This window comes from Phyllostomus hastatus, unplaced genomic scaffold (assembly GCF_019186645.2).
Source record: "Phyllostomus hastatus isolate PE091 unplaced genomic scaffold, TTU_PhHast_1.1 phas_contig_198, whole genome shotgun sequence".
NCBI lineage: Eukaryota > Metazoa > Chordata > Mammalia > Chiroptera > Phyllostomidae > Phyllostomus > Phyllostomus hastatus.
The window spans coordinates 2,200,745-2,220,125 of NW_025333715.1; the positions used below are offsets into that span (position 1 = coordinate 2,200,745).

Sequence of the window (19,381 nt, forward strand, 5' to 3'; positions counted from 1 at the left end):
TTGCATATGGGCCCCATTTTATAGATAATACAAACTCTGAAAATGTGAGTTTTTAAAATGGTACACAGGATTCCATCCCACCCACCCACATCTGTTTACCCTCCCCCTTTGTAGGATGTTTGATGATTTCTACCTTTCAGCCAGCAATGCAATGAACACCCACGCGAACGGCGTTCGCATCACCCCGCTGGTTCACTGTGGAGAAACTCCCCAAAGAAGAGTGAACGGGCAGAATGACGCAAACTCGGGCGCACACCACCAACAGCCCCGAAAAGGTTCTCGCAGCACACGCCGCCCTCGGAACTGCCATCCCACTGACTGGTGCACAACTTCCCAGAAAGTTACTTTTCAATAAATAAAATACATAGTTTGGGGGCTTACTGTTTTGTCTTCTATTATTAGCAGAGAGGTTAAGCATTTTTCCACCTGCCTAAGTTTTTCTGCTAGTTAAGGTTTGGGAGATACAGGCCTTGAATAGTAACCCTCGGCCGACCCGCTAGAACACGCCACGGAGTCGCTCCCGGAGCGGGTTCTGAAACCAGAGTAGGGAAGAGCCAACGGCCCTTCGAACAGGTGAGCCCACGCGGCGGCAGGAAAGGCGGCCGACGGTGGGGCAAGCGTGCGTCCAGGTTCCCACAGACAACAGACTGGCCTCGTGTCACCGTCCACAAAGGGCCGCAGTTACTGCGGGGACACAGCGAGGGCCCAGCACAGACCGGACGCTGCAAGGCCGTGCGCCTGGGGAGAGACGAGCGTGTGGGAGATGAACAAGCCCGCGGCGGCTGTGACGGCAGGTGTGCTCGGCAGGGAATCCAGCGAGAACAGTGCCCCCAGCTCCACTGTCAGTGCCAGGCCGACATCGCCGGGTTCCGGAAGTGCGCAGGGAAAACACAGAGGCTTTCCCAGGACAGCAGGACTGAGACGGCCCGGGCGCCCCGAGCCCAGGGACAACGGGATGGGGGGACACGTTCAAGTGCAGCCACTGCGTTCCAGGAAGGTGAACGGGCACTTCCACAGCGAGCACCTGCGTCCGACCTCAGTGCCACTTTCTCCCGCGCTCGTCACCCGGCAGATACGATCTCCGTTTAAACAGAGGCTGAGCAGCCACCACTCAGCCACAGGTGGGTGCACCTGCCTCCACACCGCCCCCGCACCACCCAGGCCCGAGGGCCGGGTGTCCCAGAGGCGCTGTCCGTGAAGGAGCTGGGACAGGAACTGTCTCTGGAGTTGGCGTGAGGCTCCGAGGTGCCGGCACACCCTCCCACAGGACAAGGCGCCCGTCCTGCACTCCCGGGCCCTTGGCTGCCGCAGAACACGTCACGGCAGCGGGAAGGCTGGAGCGGGGCTGGAGCGCTGCCCCTCCGGCCCGTGACCTCGGCCGAGCAGTGAGCTCTCGGGCACGGGAGAGGGCCCTCCAGCAGGTGGTGAGGAGGGACCGTCCCGCGCAGACCTGGCCCCGGGAAAGTGCTCGGTAAAATGGTAGGCAGTAACGCCGCCTGTTTGTTTATCCTTCTACTTAGGACATTTTTGTTGCATTCTTTGTAAAGAACTTTAAACTCACTGAACCACAAGAAAAAAGTAGAAGCACAGACTTATTTTTCCATTACTGTCATTTCTTTAAGATAGTTTAATCAAGCAAACGTCGAAAGCTGGCCGTGAAGCATTTGAAGAGCTAGATGAAAGACCTCTGTGTGCAGGCAGAAGCGAGGAAAGCACGGAGCAGAGAGTGCGCCCGTCTCTAATGCACTCGAGTGCACACGACTCGCACCCGCCCTGGAGTGCCGCAAGATCTGACTTGAGCGCGCAGGAATCCCAGAGAGGGCCCAGAACACCGTGTCCGCGCCGAGAAAACAAAGCAGCTCGGGAGAGCTGTTCTGGCACATCTGCGCTAACACGCAGGGCTGCATGTAGACAGAAATAACCCATATAGCAAGTTTTTAAAAATATGCATTCCACCTCTGCTACTTGGGGTGTAACTCCTACCCATAATGCATCACCCACCATGTCACACCTCAATGGCTGAACAAACAGAGTCCTGTCCGGAACGCATCCAGTCGTTAATTTTTAACCCGTGGACGGAACCTCAGCCGCCCGCTGTATCGCGATGAGCTCCAAGCCGCTGGCAAGCGTAGCCGGGGAGACCCCACCTCTGAGCCCACGGTGTCCAGGAAAGGCTTGCTGAGCGGAGTGCACGGCCGGCTCTGGAACCCCACCGCGCATGGCCCGGAAGGCACGCTGCGAGCACGTGAGGACGGCTCGGGGAGGAGGGGCCCGGCCTGCACTTGGGCCCTGCCCTGAGGGCCACAGGCGAGCCTGGGGGGGAGGGAGAGGCGGGCCCAAGAGCCTGTCCCTCTGCCCCGGGCCCACGGCCTGTGGCAGCCTCTGGAGAGCGTCCTGTGGATGGCCCACTGCCACCTTCCCGGTGCAGATCACCGGGGTGGAATGTGAGAGGGAGGACGACACGCTTCGGAAACACACCTCCTCCGGTGAGAGACGCCCCCTCTGCTGGAGAAGGGGAGGAGGAGGAAGGGGGGAAGCTCACCGATTACGCAGCCCCTCACTTGCCAAACTGTCCCACAGGCACAGACCGGGTGCTCGTGCCTGCCTCTCGAGGCGGGAGTGATGTTCTCGTCTTCCAGAGGAAGAACGTGGGGTCCACGAGGGTGCGTCGGCTTGTCTGAGAGACGCGTGAGGGGTCGCCCAGGCCTGTGGGGTTAGAAAGCGCGCCGTACAGGCTCAGGCAGGCGTCTGTAGGTCTGTAGGTTGAAGGTTTCTGGTCTTCAGAGGAGACGTGATGGCCGACACAATGTTCAGTGTGCTGCAACACCTCACAGTGCACAGTTGAGGGGGCGCAGACTGGAGAAGGGGAGGCGCAGGGGCCGATGAGACAGGCACTGTGCCCTGGGTGGTGACGGGGAGGGCCCCGGCCCTGAAGCGGTCAGAACAAGGAGGACGTTGTGTCACGAACCTCCGCAGACCCAGGGCGGCCTCTAGCGCCACACTCTTCCCAGGAGAGGACCCAGGCCGCGTGTCCAGCGCCCTCCACAGTCGCGCCGGGAGCGCCGCGGGGTCCCTTCCGCATCCTTTCTCCACAGCTGCTCTGCCCGCTAAGGCCCGAGCACCTTTTAACCTACGACTGTTGGCTCGCTTCACAAAAATTCACCATCGTGGCACATCCCACTCCCGAGCGTGGACCTCACCCCGCGGGCAACAGCGAGGCCTTCTGTCGAGACGTGTGACTCAGAGCGCACACACGTTCTACTTAAACATGGAGCTCGCTGTGGTAAGGCGTGCAGATCTGAAGGGCACAGCTTCGAGCGGCGCAGCCCAACCTTCCGGGCACCAGGCGCCAGTGTCGCAGAAGACAGCTGGTCCACGGGCTGGGGACGGGACGGGGGAGCGGGGCCGTTGTGAGATGACTCGCGCACACCACACTCAAGCTCGCCTCTCCTGCTGCGTGGCCCGGCTCCTCACAGGCTCTGCCCCGTACCGGGCGGAGGCCCGGAGGCTGGGGACCCCTGGCTTGGAGAACTTCACATGCGTGCACGTGACCGAGACAGAGAACATCCCCGCACCAGAGGGTCCACTAGGCCCCCCGTCAGCTGGCCACCCCCCCCCGGTAACCAGCACCCTGGCCGCCATCATCTTCCATCACTGCTGCCTCTCCTGGAAGCTGGGGTGACCGGAGTCCCACGGTGCACCCTCTGCTGTGCCCAGCTCCCCGCGCTGCGCGCACACGCTGCAGCCGACCACGGCAGCCCGCCCGTCCCTTGCACTGCCATGCACGGTCCCAGTGCTCGAACGCATCCATTTTATCGGCGGGAAGATGTCCGGCTGCCTCCGGTTCGGGGCTAGCGTGTGCACGGCTGCCGCCGCCACCCACCTGCGTGCCGTCTGGTGGACATACGCGCTCATCTCTACTGGGTGTACACCCAGGCAAGCGCTGCTTTAGGAAAGCAGCATATGTAGCAAGGAGACACTCTCTCATCCTGCTTTTACTGAAAGCTCAGGTCGACGTAACCTGGCCTAAGGCAAGGCACGTGGGTCCGAGTCACCAGGAAGAAAAGGCGTGATGGGTGGGGGAACGGGGCCAAGGAGGTGGGTCACTCACAGTCCCCACGCCAAACCAAGGACACGCGAACCCGGCCGGGACCCTCCTGAGTCTGTCGGTCCGCTTCTCGCCAGAGCTGGGACACTGCTTCTCTGCACCCTCTTCCGGCCACCCCTCCTCTCCCCCTGGGACTCCGCTGGCAGCGGCGGGCCGCTCGTCAGAGTCCTGCATGTCCCCGAGGCCCCGCCCGTCCTTCCCAGTCTGCTTGCTTTCTGTCGTCCAGAACGGGTAGTGCTTATTCCACCCCCAGCCCACCGACTCTCTCCTCCTCCTCCTCCTCCTCTCCACTGTGCTGTGGAGCCCGCCGACTGAGTTGTTACACTTTAATTTGGGCTGCTGCATTTTTCAGCCCTAAAGTTCCCATCTGGCTTTCCTTTATAGCCTCTATTTCTTTGATGAGATGTCCTCTGTCATTGCTTCAAGTGCTCTCAGTCGCTCACGGGAGCGCGGATGCAGACACCGGCCCGCAGTGTCCACGTCATTATGGATGAACTGAGACATTCACACGGACTACCGAGTCCGGTGGAGGAAAAGGGACAGCATGGCTTTGCTCTCAAGGGGAGCAAAAGCCTTGGCCCTTGCCATGACCGGCCTTTATTGGGTTTCTCGGCCCATTACATGATGGTCCTCATTTACTATGCACAGGTCCACTTTAAGGGGTTACCTTTTACAGAAAACAAAGGAGCCAATGCTGCTAATCACATCACAGAAGAGGGATATTTGCAAATGAAAAGGCAAAAGTGGTTGAACTGGTTACACTCATCCTTGGAAGGTTTAGCATGGATTTTAGGAAGTTGCTTTGCTGTAAATGTCCTCAATTCAGGGTGAGGGAGTTTTTCAGCAAGAGCAAGACTCAGAGCGGCCTGGGCACATTGCAGGCCTGATTCCCCACAGGAGAACCTATCCGTGGGCGTGGGTCCCATGCATCTCCGAGTGGGAGCTGGGCCCACGCCACACAGATCGGTCTCCTACAAGCACATCTCCGAGTTGCTTTGAAACCCGCACAGGTAATTCTGACACCTGTGCCGCCCGGCTTCTGGCACCTGCTGAGCGCCTTTGATCATTCAGCTTGAGCCTTCCCTGGTGTTGGTATAACGTGCGAGTTCTAACTGTACTCCAGACATCTGGGGGTATAACCCTAGGGGACTACGGACCTTAGCTTAGCTGGCTCTCCAACACCACGCCAGGGTGGGGGTAGGGACGGGGGGAGCAGTGTCTTGTTACTGCCACGTGGGGGTGAAGGACCAGGTCCTCCACTCTGCCTCCTTTGACACCCGAGGGGTGAGGGCAACGGGCCTCCTTACTGCTGGGTGGGAAGTCGAACCCCAGTTTCATGACTTCCACTAACAGCTGTGCAGGGGAGGGAGGGGGCCTTGTTACTCGTGAGTGGGAAGGAGAGTCCTGGCTCCCCACCCAGTCTCCTGTGACACCGCCCAGCCCGGTGAGGGCAACCTCATTATATTCAGGTGAAGGTTCAAGTCTAGGCTCCCCACTGGCCTTTGCCGATGAGGGTGGGGCTGCACTTTCCCTGGTGTTTGTCTGGAAGAGGGTGGTTGCTGTCTAAAAGTCTGCCTTGCCGAGATGCCTCTTTCTCAGCCCTTTGACAAGCTTCTGCTGGTCTGCTCGTTTGTTTTTCTTTCTTTCTTTTTTTTTTTTTTGGCCACACCCATCGGTGGTTCTGGATGGACAGCTCCTATAACACCCAGCCTGAGATATGCAGGGCGGGTCACAAAGAAAACCCACGAGCCCATCTGGGGCTGAGGCTCAACCCCCCAGGTCCCTGGGCAGGCTGCTCTGCCCTCCACCTCTCAGAGCCTCGTCAGGCTGGTGTCACTGCGACGTCCAGGGTCTGCGGCCGGACGCAGCCCGCAGAAGGGGCAGCACTGACGGAGAGTACACCCGTCCAGAACCTGAAGCGCCTGCCATTCCCAACACTTTGTTTTCAAGATGCCAGAGGACTGCCATCAGGAGATAAGGAAAGCAGCAGACAACCTGGGTCTGGGACTCAGAAGACGGGCCAGAATGCACTTGTGCAAACAAAGATAACCAGTTAATGTTTACCAAGGCTTTACCCAGTGCTGCTCCCCGTCCGAGAACCATCCGGCTTAATCCTACCATGAAGCCTCAGAGGTGGGACTTCTGCTGCCCTACTTCTGGGGGCGAACAGGCCCACGCAGAGTCACTCCCAGCCCACAGCGGGGCCGGGGCTTGGACCTTGGCGTCTGAGCAGAGCTTCTAACCACCACGCACATCAGTGCCCCCCCCGTCCCCACCCCGCCGCACTCTCCGGGGGCAGCGAGGGGGCCTCCCTCTCGCTGTGCTGTCTTCAAAACAGCGCAATGCAGGCCAGCGACGAACAGCCCCCAGTTCCGGGGTCTGCCCTTCTGTCTGTGAAAGCCGTTTCTGCTGGGCTGTCACGAGTTTGGAATGCTACAGACATTCAAGATACTAGACGTCATAGATATCAACCTAATATTTTTAAAGGCAGTGCTCCTGATGGGTGGAATCACTGAGGTGTATTTTCCTACTTCTTCATCAGCTGGTGTGACTTTTCACCAACATATGGCTAATAACTACATATCCTTAACATGGAAGTTCCAAAAGAATGGCACGTTTTCATATAAAATACAAATGATCTTTCCTTTCTACTTTTAAAAAATATACATGGATTTCCTTTCATCTCCGCCGGGTCATACACCTCAGCTTTCGAGCCGCCGTCTCCCCGTCTGTGGCGGCGAGCCGCAACCCTGGCGTGGTCACGTCACGTCACGTAGGCTTCCAGGTGTGACTGTCCCCCGCGGCCGCCTGCCCGGCGGTGGGCTTCGTAGGAAGCGGGCACTGAGCGAGCGCCCTAGGAGACGACAGCGACATCCCCGGGGAGCTGCAGTCGCCGCCAGGACGCGCACACACAGCAAGGCTCGCCTCGGGAAACGCCGCCTCAACGCCGCCCAGCCAGCCAGCCGCCCAGCCAGCCGCCCAGCCACAGCCCCCTTCCCTCCGGCCCCTCTTCAGTGTTCTGACCGCCACTCTGGAATGCCGGGGTGTCCGAACTGGAAAGCACCGGCGGTCCATGAGAACTACAGCCCTGCCCACAGAGCAGGGCGACAGGGGGAAACTGGTGAAGGAGAGAAAATGGGTAACTCCTCGCGAAGGGCAGGGCCCTGCTGCCCCACTACGGTGTACCCTGCACTGAGAGACACGGAGACCTAAGGGGTCAGCTCAGGGTGGGAAGGGGGAAGGGCAGCGTCTAGCAGGAGACAGAACTGACGAGTCACATGATTAGAGCTGAGAGGACCTGGAAAAACGTGGCGCAACCTCCTCATTTCACAAGTGACAAAATCAGCAAAACTGTCCCGCCCAAGCCACACGATCAGGGGTGCCCAGGCCCCCGACGCCGCGCACTCATGCTGCGCCTCGCCGTGCCCAACAATGCGCTCTGCCCACCCGGCCCACGCATCCGAGGACAACATGTACCACGCGGGCCCCTGGGACCACGTGCACAACCACCAGCGTAACCAGGCTGCCGACGTGCAATGCATACAAAGAGGCCGGTATCCGTTTCGCACTCTCACATACTGATCTCTCGTCTTCAAACACAACCCCACCTCAAGGACCATTATCAACCTACACTGTCCCTTACGTCCCGAGTCCTGTTTCTCCCTGCTCCTACGCGGGTGCAAAGAATCTCCAAGTCCAAGCGGCCTAATGTCGAATGAGGGTTTAAAACATGGAAGGAGCATAAAACTCCAAGAGCTCACTCCGAGTTCTGCCCGTTAATGCTATGGGACCCGAGGCACCCGACCTTTCCTTTCTGTCCTCTCCTCCGTCTGAACCGCCCTCTGCACCGGGCACGGTCGTGAACCTCACCCTGCTCCGGGCGGGGCCCGGGGACACCACTGTCCCCACGGTGGGGCCCACACAGAGCAGTGTGGGCTCTTCTCTGGAGGAGGCAAAGGCGCCAGGCGTGCTCCTGTGACTTTGGTCCCTCGCTGTATCCATCACAAACAGCTCGGGGACAGTGCACAGGGCGCCACCCTGAACTGAGGGTCTACTCACTGACACAGGACGAGCCCTGCACTTGGCAGAGTAACGGCAGCCACTGGCGCCACTGGGCACGTGGTCGACTCCCGACTGCCTGAGCCCAGAAGCGTCCTGACGGCTCGCACCCGCATGGGCCCACCGCGGCCTCCCTGGGAAGGACGCGCCGTCACTCCCCTCCCCGAAGACACTGCGTCGGAACGTGGGTCCCACCAGGGCAGGCGTGCGCGTCCGCTCTGTTCACCGCTGACTTCCTGAGCCTAGAACAGCGCTCGACACGGGCCAGCACACACTCTTCACGGACCGAGTGGATCGAGGCCTCGTGCCGCAGGAATTAAGGCACAGAGAGGATCGTGGTCCGACAGTCACCGAGTGGCAGAGCTGAGACCCAACCACTGTTTGTGTATGGCTTTTCTTTAAAGCATTATTATATCAGGGGTCGGCGCATCTTTTTCTAGAAACGTGCAGAAGATAAATACTGTAGGCTTTGCCGGCCACGCAGTCGTGTCTGTCACAGCCGCCTGACTGTGCTGGTGAATTGGGTGAGCGGCCACCGGCGACTGTAAAGGAATAGCTGTGACCGTCTCTTAATGAAACTTTACTTCCAACGTCCGGCCCCCAGTCAGCAGTGTGCCAGCCCCGCACGAAGTCCTCGCCACAGTCGGGCAGAGCGGGATGATGAGGACCAGAGACTCGGCTGCCCGGGGCCTCGTCTGAGACTACACCTGCTCTCCCCGCGGCCCCTCACGGTCCCCGTGAGAAGGGGGCGCACGTACCCACGCACTCAGTTTGGGTCTGTGCCCCCGGGCTTCTCGGGAGGGCTTCAGCCCGCTCCGTGGCATCTCGAAACGAGAACCGTGGCCTCTGCAGGTTGCTGGAGCGTAAGTGCACGGGCAGGTGTGAAGGGTGTGCACAAGAGCACAGACAGAGTTAATCCAAAATCTGTTTTCACAAGAAAATCTGACCTTGCATTAAGCACCGTGATCTGGAAACAATGCAAAGACTCCATCTGGAAGACAGGCCGAGCACGGGATTGGCCGCTTCTGTCCTCATAAGCAAAACAGCCTAACCCAAACTAAACACTAACCTGGTTACACGTGAGGCTGAACACAGCTGAATGCATTAATCATCAGACAGGATCATAAAGGAAAATATGCAAGCTCTCTCCCAACTGTTTACCACTTGTATTTTTCTTGGAACAGAAATGCATTTTATATATTATATGAACCTGTAAAAAACACATACCTGGTAAAATATTTGAACACATACTCCGTACCAAGAATATGAAACATGAAATATTCCATCATCGTAAAAGAATTTTGGGTTCACAAAGGTTTCCATACCCGCCCAACCCCAGCTACGGTGACAACTGCGTAACAGAAACCACAGCGCGCTTTATGCTGACTGGGCAGCCCTGGTGATCACAGCTCCTCGGTGGGAACGGAGGGTGACAGACGTCTTCACAGAGCTGGCCACTCTCAGCGAGGTGTCGCTGAGGGGTGACACAGTCGACTTTAAGTGGAAAAGTCCAAATCAGTAATTTTTCAAACTATAAATAAGTAGCTTTTTGGTTTATTTAAGGTTACTACTCACTTGTGTTAAAAGTCATTCTAGTGCAACGGTATCCAGTACTTGGACTAACATAAATATTATTTGGCTCCAAAAATTCAACTCAATGCACTTACTGAAAAATTCTGTGTCAAGTTCTATGGGGAAATAAAAAGCTGAGGAAGGCACTGTCCCTCCCACCAAGAAACTTAAAAAAAAACCTCACAGTTGCCTCAGCCTCACCGGTGTGGAAACTACTTTAACTAGCACGTGAACGCTGAGGCCCGGCAAGCAGCAGCAGCACCGAGGCCGCGCAGAGGCACTGCCTGACGGACTTCACGTGCGCTATCGTGAATGCTCACGGCAACCCTGCGGGATGCGCTGTATTTTGCCGTGTATAACGTGCACGTTTTCGCCCAAATTTTTGAGGGAAAACTACAGATGCACATTATACACAGGTGTAATGATTACACGCCATGGGGATGATAGCGGCACAACAATCCCGTGTATAGTGCACTCAGAATGTGGGTGTGCCCTCCACACGGCCAGATACGGCAATGTTCGCATTATTTTTCTCCGTTTAGATAAAACCGGGGTTCACTCACTCTTGCCCCAAATCACAGAGCTGAATAAGCACCTGGGTCCCTTGCACTTGAGCACCTGCAAGACTTAGAATCGGGTCCACCTGGCCTTCAAGTTCAGATTTCTCCCTGGTTGTAGTTTAATTCCCTTAAAGCCGTCCCCACGCAGACAGCGACGTACAGTCTGAGGAGTGGCTGGTGTGACCGTCCCCCCAGCCTCTGATACTGATCTTACCACCTCTGCATACAGGGAGGGTCCCCGGAGGGGCCAGTAACAGTCGCAGGCACGGACTGCGGGCTCACCCCAGTACCAGGCCGAAGGTCCCGTCCACCACGGAAGGCGCACGGAAGGACACAAACCCCGTGAGAGCATGGATGGCTACTCGCCTGCTGCGCTTTGCCGGGCTCCCCCAGTAACAGCCCTGCCCGCGGTGTGGGTCATAACGGCCACACCGAGGAGACAGGGCTTGTCACAGGGGCTGACAGTGCCCAGAGATGTCTGGCGGTCACCTACTTCTAGCCAGGATTTCCAGGATCAGCCGTATTTTCATAAAGCCCAAGCGCTGCAGAATCACCGTCTCTGGAGGCGGCCGAGCAAGCTGACCGCGAACGGAGCACAGCCTGCGGCCAGCGCCCGCCGCCCGCCCTCACAGTGCCCGTGTGCATGTTTCCAGCTTCGGCCTAACCTCCCACCAAACCTCCACGGAGCCACGGAACAGAGGGGCGCTGAAGCTGCCAGTCCCTGTGTCGGGGCCCAGAGCGTGAGCACGGGGCGGGGGGGGGGGGGGGCAGGGTCACACAGCCCGCCTCAGCTCCACGAGCGCGGGGTCCCCTGCCTGGGAACACCGCGGGCACCCCGGGGGGTCACAGACCCCAGAGCTCTGTGGGCACGCGCGTCGGTCACTGTCCCCACCCACCCACCTCCTTTCTAAGGACGGTGAGGAGCCAAGGGCAGTGTATCTCCAAGGCGTCCCCGGGCCAGGATCCGAGCCTCCGGAAGGGGGGCCCTGAGCTCCGCACAGCCAGCCGGTGCTTCCCAGTCACCAGGAGTGGGGACAGGAGAGGAAGAAGAGCAGGGAGCGCACTTGGTGTGGCGCGCCCCGCCCCACCCCATCTCCCTTTTGTGGGTTCCCTTTTCCTTTTCCATAACTCAATTTGGGCGGTGTCCGGGAGCGGGTAGCAGCCAGGGTTTGGAGAGGCAGCAATGTGGCAGAGGGGCACCTGGAACCTCAGGACTGGGGCCCCCACAAAGCAACACTGTCCTCCCCAGCAGCCTTGGTTTTCAGGAAAGCAGGCGGGCAGCCCCCAGAGCTCCCGGACGGAGCTGCCTGCTTGTGCACTGCCCCTGGACTGTCCTGACTCCAACGCTGTGACACTGGAAAGCACAGGCGGGCACGGCATCTGCTCTCTCATTCCCAGACAAATGGCCGGGACGCAGTAACAGAGTTGCAGGCTGTGACTCCCCACGTTGCTAGGCAACACCCTGAGCAAGGCTTTCCCTGCACCAGCACCAGGCTGGCTCTCTCTCTCTCTCTCTCACACACACACACACACACACACACACGCGGCAGCTGGAGCGCTTGTGTTGCCACGGTCCTTTCTGCCCAAGTGGCAGAAGAGTCTGCTGCTAGGGTTCGGTCTGCTTGACAATTCAGTTCCGCTGGCCACGCTCTCCCTGAAAGGGCTGGAGCAAAAACTCTCCGAAGTTAATTCCGGAACAGGAAACATGCAAATATGCCTCTGTATAGATGTAGCTATTTTCCTTTTGTTCTTTTAATGGTTGGACTAATTCTTTCTTAAAAAAAGAGTAGGCCGTTTTCTTTTACTTTTTGTAATTATTTTTTATTTCTCCTCAGTTTTAACAATTCCCCATTCAGTAAAAAGTGCTCTGTGTTCCCGCCCAGGGAAGAGGCAAGAGACCCCACCACAGCACCGTCAGAGGAGGCCCGTGGGCGGTGCGGCAGGGCAGGAAGCGGGAGGCAGGGGCCAGGAGAGGAAGAGACCCAACTCGCCCTCACTCACGGAGGACGCACGCGCCTGTGTGAGATCCCAGGGGCGCTACTTTTAAGGCCCCTAGAGCACAGGTGGGAAACACGAGGCCCACGGGCCTCATCCGGCCCTCCACCTTGTTTCTACCCGGCAGCGCTGAGGTCTCGCTTAGCTGTTCAGGAGTCGTTGCATTTATACAGTCCTAAAATGACACCCGGCCCTCCAAAGGCGACCACGAGGCAGATGTGGTCCCCTGCCCTAGAATAAGTGAGTTTAGCAAGCCCACAGGACATAGGACCAATACACGAAAGTCAACTCCATTTCCACGTACAGGCTATGAACAGCCAGGCACTGAATTTTCTTAATACCATTGATAACAGCTCCCCTCAAACACTGAAATATTTAGATGTACGTGTAACAAAGATGTGCAGAACCTCTATGCTGAAAACTATAAAACACTAACAAGGGAAGTCAGGGGAGCTCTAAGTAAAGGGAAGACACTCCTGGTTCACGGACTGAAGACTCGGGAGTGCAGTGAAGGCAGGGGTTCACCCCAGAGTGAGCCGGGGATTTCACCAGGTTTCAATCCCGGCCCCAGCGGGGTTCTGCACAGTTCCAGACAAGCTACCCTAGAATGTACACCAAAGGGCAGGGAAGCCTGAAGAGCGAGCTCCCAGGTGGAAAAACCAGATGGCCCGATGCAGGACTCGACGTAGGTCTGCAGGCGTCAAGGCGAGGTTCTGCTGGTGAAGAGGCACAGAGGCCGGCCGCGCGGGGGGTGAGCGTGCAGACCCGGACCCCGGCTCCCTGGGACAGCCCGCTGCAACGCCAAGTGCTTTGGAACGTGTCCCACATAAGAAGTGTACCTCAGATTGAGCTTGATATACACATACATGTAGAAACTCACAGAGAAACATACATGCTGTGGACGTGTCCAGTCAATGCGTATATTCACCACATGCCTGCTCAACTGGCCACAGTATTTACTATAGTGTTTGTAGTTCTTGCTGAATTCTCACGTGATACTTGAAAGGTTTTCTATCCCACTTTTTAAAGATCCTGGCTCTGATCAATTAAATTGGTCTCATACCCCATTAGTGTGTTGCAATCAACATTTTTTAAAACTCTGCTGAAGATGGAATTCCAACAGACCTAGGTTTCAATTACACATTGCAGTCACTGGTGTGGGAAACCGACTTCTAGGACTGTGGTCCTTCCTCTGCAGAACACCTGTCGGAGGAGAATGAGGGTACCACACAGGTCTGTGCCACGCGTGCTCTCGAGAAGCTGTGGCAGCCCGCCCAGAAACGCCAAGATCGCTCTACGGCTCTCGCTCTTGCCATCTGGGGCCCTGCCTGCCCATGACACTGTGCGCGGGCCGCCGGGCTCAGAAACGCATTTACAGAGAGGTAAAGCACTTATGGCAAAGCTTGACTTTTATTCAGCCGACCCGTGTTCCACCAGAGAGTTTTTTCATATTTTCTCATCGTCCTCACACTCTCCCAGCTGTGCATTCAGATCGGGCCCCACCGCACACAGAGTAAATCCCTTTGCTGCATATCCTGAGTGTCCAGCAGGCCCTAAACCAGGAAGGCAAAACAAAAGAGGCAGGGCCCTGGCGGGGGTGCCCAGGCTGGCCCCACGGCTCCGGGGAAGCCGGCCTTCGTGAATTTCTTCCGACCGAGTCTATTCAGGGTCTCCCCGGCTACAGGCCAACTGGCACGCACTCTTTCCCTCCGCGGTTCCTCTGCTGCTGTGGTCCATTTCTTCTGGACCGTCCCCTCACTGCCGCATGACTACCGTTCCCACCCTCCCCCACAGCCCCCGCCAAGCGTCCCCTTTTCCCGGCAATCCCTGCCAGAGGTACTGGCGGCCTTCCGGCCGACTCAGAGGCTGACTCGGAGAGCAGGATTCTAACCATCCCACCCCCGATTCCCTGTCATCGGAGCGCGGTGCCCTGCACCGACCAGGCAGTGTGGGAACACAGGCTGTGTCTACAAATACAACAATCGCCCCAGGTGAGTACTGGGGGTGGGGCGGGGGATGGCTACGCAGCACAGACGCTCCTCTATCGATCAGGGTGCTGTTCCGAGTCGGCAGTGAGCTCCCACCCGCCAAGGGCTTTCACTCTAAGATCCACGGGAGAACCCATTTCAAAATGTTTAACCCTTTCTTCAATGGAAACGTCCCAACGTATCCCAGGAAGAGAAGTACAGTGAATGCCAACATGCCCCACACCCAGCTTCAAAAATGACCAGCACGGTGTCAGCCTGGCTCCGCCTCCCCCCACACTCCCCGCACCGCCCAGAGCAGCGAATCGAAACCTTTCTCACTCCTGGGCACACAAAAACTAATTACTGAAATCCTGCAGCACACCAAAAAAGATACTTTTTTCCCTGTCAGACAAAAAAAAAAAAAAAGGTGTAACTTTGATTCATTCACTCCGGATGCTACGGTTGTGCTGGCCGTTGTCATCTTCTCACCCGACGATCGAAGGGACAGGAAGTCCCCGACTCGGCGGGCGGGGACCAAGGCACGCCAGCAGAAATCGCTGCCCCAGAGTCTTTTGAGTGTTTCTCAGACTTCCTGTCATTCCACTGGCTAATCCGCCAGTATCTGTAAAAGATACCACCTGAGCCAAAGGAACCAGAATGCCACTATTTTGCTTAGTGAGATGAACTGTAATTCCTTCATGTTACCTGACAGGCAGTGCACATTGAAGTATCCATGAGTGTCTCAAAAAAGTCCCTTTACGACTGGTCTGTTGCGAGCAGCGCTCCAGCGAAGCGTGGGCACAGCCCGGGGCCGATGGCCTCCCTCGGTCTTCACCGCTCGTCCACGCCCTGGCCTCGGGGACTGGCTGGCTGCCTTCCGTGTGTCCCCCACACCTCCCCAGCCTCCGCGCATCCTCTCAACTGGCTGCTAGACCTAGAGGCTTGGCTGGATTCCGCCGACCTTCCTTCGGCAAGACGACTTCGGGGGGCCTGCTGTACTTCCCGCTGCAGAACGCCAGGTAGAGCGTGGCATCGGGCTCCTCCCTCCGGTGCCCCTCCCTTCGGTGGGCTCTGGGGCCGGGGGCCTGACAACATCCTGGCGCAACCCCATCAACTTTTCATGCTAGTGGGGTCTAGTGTGAAACTGCTGAAGGTGGCCACCTAAGTCCGCTATTCATCCAGGGACGGCAGAAGTAAACGGCGCCTTCCTTACGATGCTGCTCCTTCTGCACGGCCTGGCTGGTTCTCCTACAAAGTGCCCCCGTCCACTCCTCACTGCCCCGGAAGGCGCTCCGAACTGGACAGGAGGGAAACGTCTGGTTCTCTCCCTCTACCAACTTCCAGAATGATGAACGGGTGCCTTCCCGATCTGCACAGGTGACTCAATTCTTCCGTTTTCAGCATTACTGTGAACACGGGGGTTTTTATGTCCCTGACGTGTTTCTGTCCGTCCTGTCTTCTTCGGCTAGTGAACCAAAGGTAGGTGCTGGGTCCCTGTGACGCCGCTCCACGGTCTCTGGAAGTGTCGCCATGCACTGGCGTGCACACCTTCGCGCTCTCCGCCACACCTGGGGCCAGCCACGTCCCGGAGGGCCTGAGGGCTCTTTGCAGAGAGAAGCGGTATCAGCCAACACAGGCGGATGCTGCAGAGGCTCCCTGTTCTCAGTCTCTCTCAGCGGACAAGCTGGGGGCCGTGTCCTCTCCGGACGCAGAGATGACTGCTCACAAATTCGCGCTCTTTCCAACCCTAACCTCACGCCAAGGGTGTCAATGTCTTTACTCTGACGTCTGTACTGTCTTTTGGGCTGAAAATCTTGCTTCCTAACAGCATACACGTAACTGTGTACTCTCTTTTTCCTCAGGGTGAAGCGTGCGGTGTGTCCGTGCACACGGGCGTGAAAACAGACGTGTGTGTCTCCCCGGGGTGGACTTCCCTTTCCGTTGCTGTCCTGCCGGCGTGGCTCTTCAAATGCCCCCGAGAGACGGTTTTTCTCTTTACAAAACAGGAAATGTGTCATGTGAAACACGGGCTGGTGAGGGTTAACTGACGGGTAAAGGAACAGCCCTTAGGAAGGGTCTAAGGCTGCACACAAAACAAAGTGAAGTTTAAAACGGACCAGAATTTCGATGGCCGCGAGCGCCGGGTGGGGGGGTCGCCGCTCCGGTCGCCTGACCGAGAACTCGCCAGGACGTGGGCGGGGCTGGGCGCCCGTGAATTTCAGTAACTGCACGGCTTACTAAATATACGCGTGGTCTTGGGATCTTGTTATTTGTTCTACCCGGGCAGTCTGATTTGACAGTTTTTAAATAAATTCTTTGGTTGCTTGAAAGCTTGTTTAGCTCCTCTTCACCAAAGCATGCAAGGGTCTGATACCCAAAAAAGAAAAAAAAACCCTATCTGAGTTTGCATCTGCCCACAAAGGACGGTGGGGGAAGCCAACCAAACTCCCACTGGCGAAGACAAAGGACAATAAACAGTGAGTCAGATTCCGAGCTTGGAAAAGATGAGGCAAGACCAACCTGGGTCAGCCGGATGCAAAGTAGCTGTCCGTCAGCGGGGGCTCAGACCCCGGTGTGAAGGGCGCGTGTGCGCGGGCAGAGCACTGCAGACCCCGCGCGCATGCGCGGACGTCTTGCTGAGAAAGCCCCGCCCCCAGCCCTCACTCTCCCCTGAAGAGTGCGGGGGCCCTGGAGAGGAGACCCTCCCCTCTCTGCGGGGCGAGTGGGGGGTCTGGGGAGCAAGCGAGCTCCTGGACCAGCCCCGCTGGCCCGGCCGCAGCGCAGAGGTGCCCTGAGGAAAGCGAGGGCCGTCCAGGTCAGCGTGGGGAAGGCTGCGCGCGGGCAGGCGCCTGGGGTGAGCAGGCAGGCAGTAGGGAAGCTGCTGGAAAGGCCGCGGGAAGCCTGGTTGGCCAAACTTGGGATCGGAACTCATTAACCCAGTGATGCGATGCTCGATGCTCTCCAGTAACACGGAGCACTGGAGGTGAGCGGCGAGGGGAGCCTGGAGGGCAGTGGGGCCAACACCCCCCGCCCTCGGGACACCTCGCAGGCACCCACCCACGCCGTGCGCCTGCCTGGCGCTCCGCTAGGACCGGCATGGCGAGCAGGAGAAACGGGGCCCTGCCTGCCCCCCTGGTCCTCCCAGCCCAGGAATACGGGCGGGGCTGGGCGCAGATGGGGACCCGAATGTGGCGCTGAAGTACACGGCAGGACAGGCCAGGCGGTGCTGCGGAGAAGAGGGAAGTGAGCACCAAAGGAGCGGGAGGCAGGTGGGGATGCGGAGGGGCTACCCTTCTCGGGGAACGGAGGCAGGAAGCTCTGCACTGCGAGGAGCAGAGCTGGAGGACGGGAGTCCATGGGCCAAGCAGCCCACGAGAGCAAGGACACACGGCGCCAGGCGGGGCACGCCCAGAGCGTGCAGGGCGCAGGACTGCTGGGTGTCTGAGCAAGGAAGGCCGAGAGGTCAGGCCTGGCTTTCTCGGCTGGTCCTCAAAGCCTCCCACGATCCTGAACACACTGCCTCGCTTCTTCGGAGCCCTCCAGAAACCCCCGGTCCCCGCCCTGGTTCCGCGTGCGCACTCTGGACAGGGCCCTGCCACCATCGCTCCGGACCCCCAGCGGCAGTGAGAGAGGGAGGGCGGAGAGTGAGGCTGGCGAGGCAAGGCCCTCCGCCAGGCTTCCTGCCAGACCGGAAGGCCGAGGCCACGGCTCTGGCCCCGGGAAGGCGCACTTGCAGCCCCTTGGGCAGCAGGAGGCCGTGGCCTACCCCAGTGCTCCCTAAACTTCGCTGTACATTCTGTCACCTGGGGAGCTGTCGCTGCATTCAGTGGCCTGAGGAGCCTGAGCTTCTGCATTGCAGACCTGCTCCCAGGGGATGCCTCTGGTCCACACAAGGCAGGGAGGGGCCTGCAAGGATGGGAAACGGGCCCAAAAGAAGCTGTGCAATTACTGTCACTCAGGATTTGGAACCAGGATGCAGACAGCTTCTGTCTGTCTGGGGCAGGATCCAGGGAGGACACTGAGGCCGCACGAGGAGTCAGGTGGTGGCCTCGGGCACCCCCAGAAGGGCAGGCAGAGAGCAGGGTGGCAGATTGGGGCCTCAGCAGGACCCCAGGCAGCCCCTACCCCAGGGTTCCATGAGTCCGCTGCACAGCAGGTCCCGCGTAACCTCCTCGACAGGCTGTGGGACTGGAGCAACACGGCATGCGGTGAAACCAACCCCACCACAGGTGCATCCACTCAAACCGGAGTTCTGCTCCCATGGTGTCTCAACAGCTTCCAGCGAACGTGCTGTTCGAGGACCCGCCGCACCTGGCCGCCTCTCCAACAGCCGGCCTGAGAGCAGCTCCTGAGCCCCGAGCAGCCCAAGTCCAGCGCCACCCGGGAAGGCCCCGCACGGACCGCAGCTGAGCCAAGCAGGGCGGGGACACTCACACGGGAAGGCGCAGCGTCAGGGCACCGTCACAGGCGCCCCACTGAAAGTGTGCACGTGTGTGTCTGTGTGTAAAGAGCAGTGCTAAGCAAAGGACATACGATAGTCGAAAGTCTGCGGCTTCCATCTCCTCCACTTTACTTGTTGTCCACACTGTTGCAGAGGCAGACAGGGAAGAGCCCCCCTCGCTCCCGCAGGGGTAGCAGCTGCGAGTGTCGGAGGGCCTGCTGTGGGCCGGGCTCTGTGAGGCAATGCGCACGCACAGAAAAGTAGGGTGAGGACCTCGCCTCTCAGAAAAGAAATACAGACCAGTGAAGGGAGGTGTCTGAAGAAAAAAAAAACTACAGCCCTGGCTGGTGTGGCTCAGCGGATGGCGCACCAACCTGAGAACCAAAGGGTCACAGGTTCAATTCCCAGTCGAGGCACAGGCCTGGGTTGCAGGCCGGGTCCTGGGTAGGGGCGTGGGAGAGGCAACCACACACTGATGTTTCTCTCCCTCTCTTTCTCCCTCCCTTCCTCTCTCTCCAAAAAGAAATAAAATCTTAAAAAAAAAAAAAAAAAGAACTACGGCAACAGCATCAGCAATGCCACAAGGAAAGCCAGGACAGACACGAGAAATGGCCTTACTTTTTAACTGTAACAGCAAGCTTTTCACTTCTGTGCTTGTGGTTAGTATAATATTGTCCTT

General features: G+C 58.2%; 2 protein-coding genes across 4 annotated transcripts in view; one reads left to right on the top strand and one right to left on the bottom strand.

The window, feature by feature from the left end:
* ATXN10 (ataxin 10) overlaps nt 1-19,381 on the bottom strand; it is a 122,990-nt gene that overhangs the window by 26,556 nt on the left and 77,053 nt on the right. The gene's annotated exons all lie outside the window — the stretch shown is intronic.
* Nucleotides 2,065-16,575, top strand: LOC123816105. Of its 2 annotated transcripts, XM_045834855.1 has the most exons (7): nt 2,065-2,486; nt 10,529-11,039; nt 13,493-13,676; nt 14,089-14,285; nt 14,974-15,280; nt 15,444-15,638; nt 16,124-16,575. In XM_045834855.1, exons 2-6 carry the CDS (start codon nt 10,650-10,652, stop codon nt 15,608-15,610), a joined length of 1,245 nt encoding a protein of 414 aa, XP_045690811.1. In that variant the 5' UTR covers nt 2,065-2,486; nt 10,529-10,649; the 3' UTR covers nt 15,611-15,638; nt 16,124-16,575. The 2 variants fall into 2 exon arrangements, with proteins under 2 accessions (XP_045690811.1, XP_045690812.1); XM_045834856.1 differs by lacking the exons at nt 10,529-11,039; nt 13,493-13,676.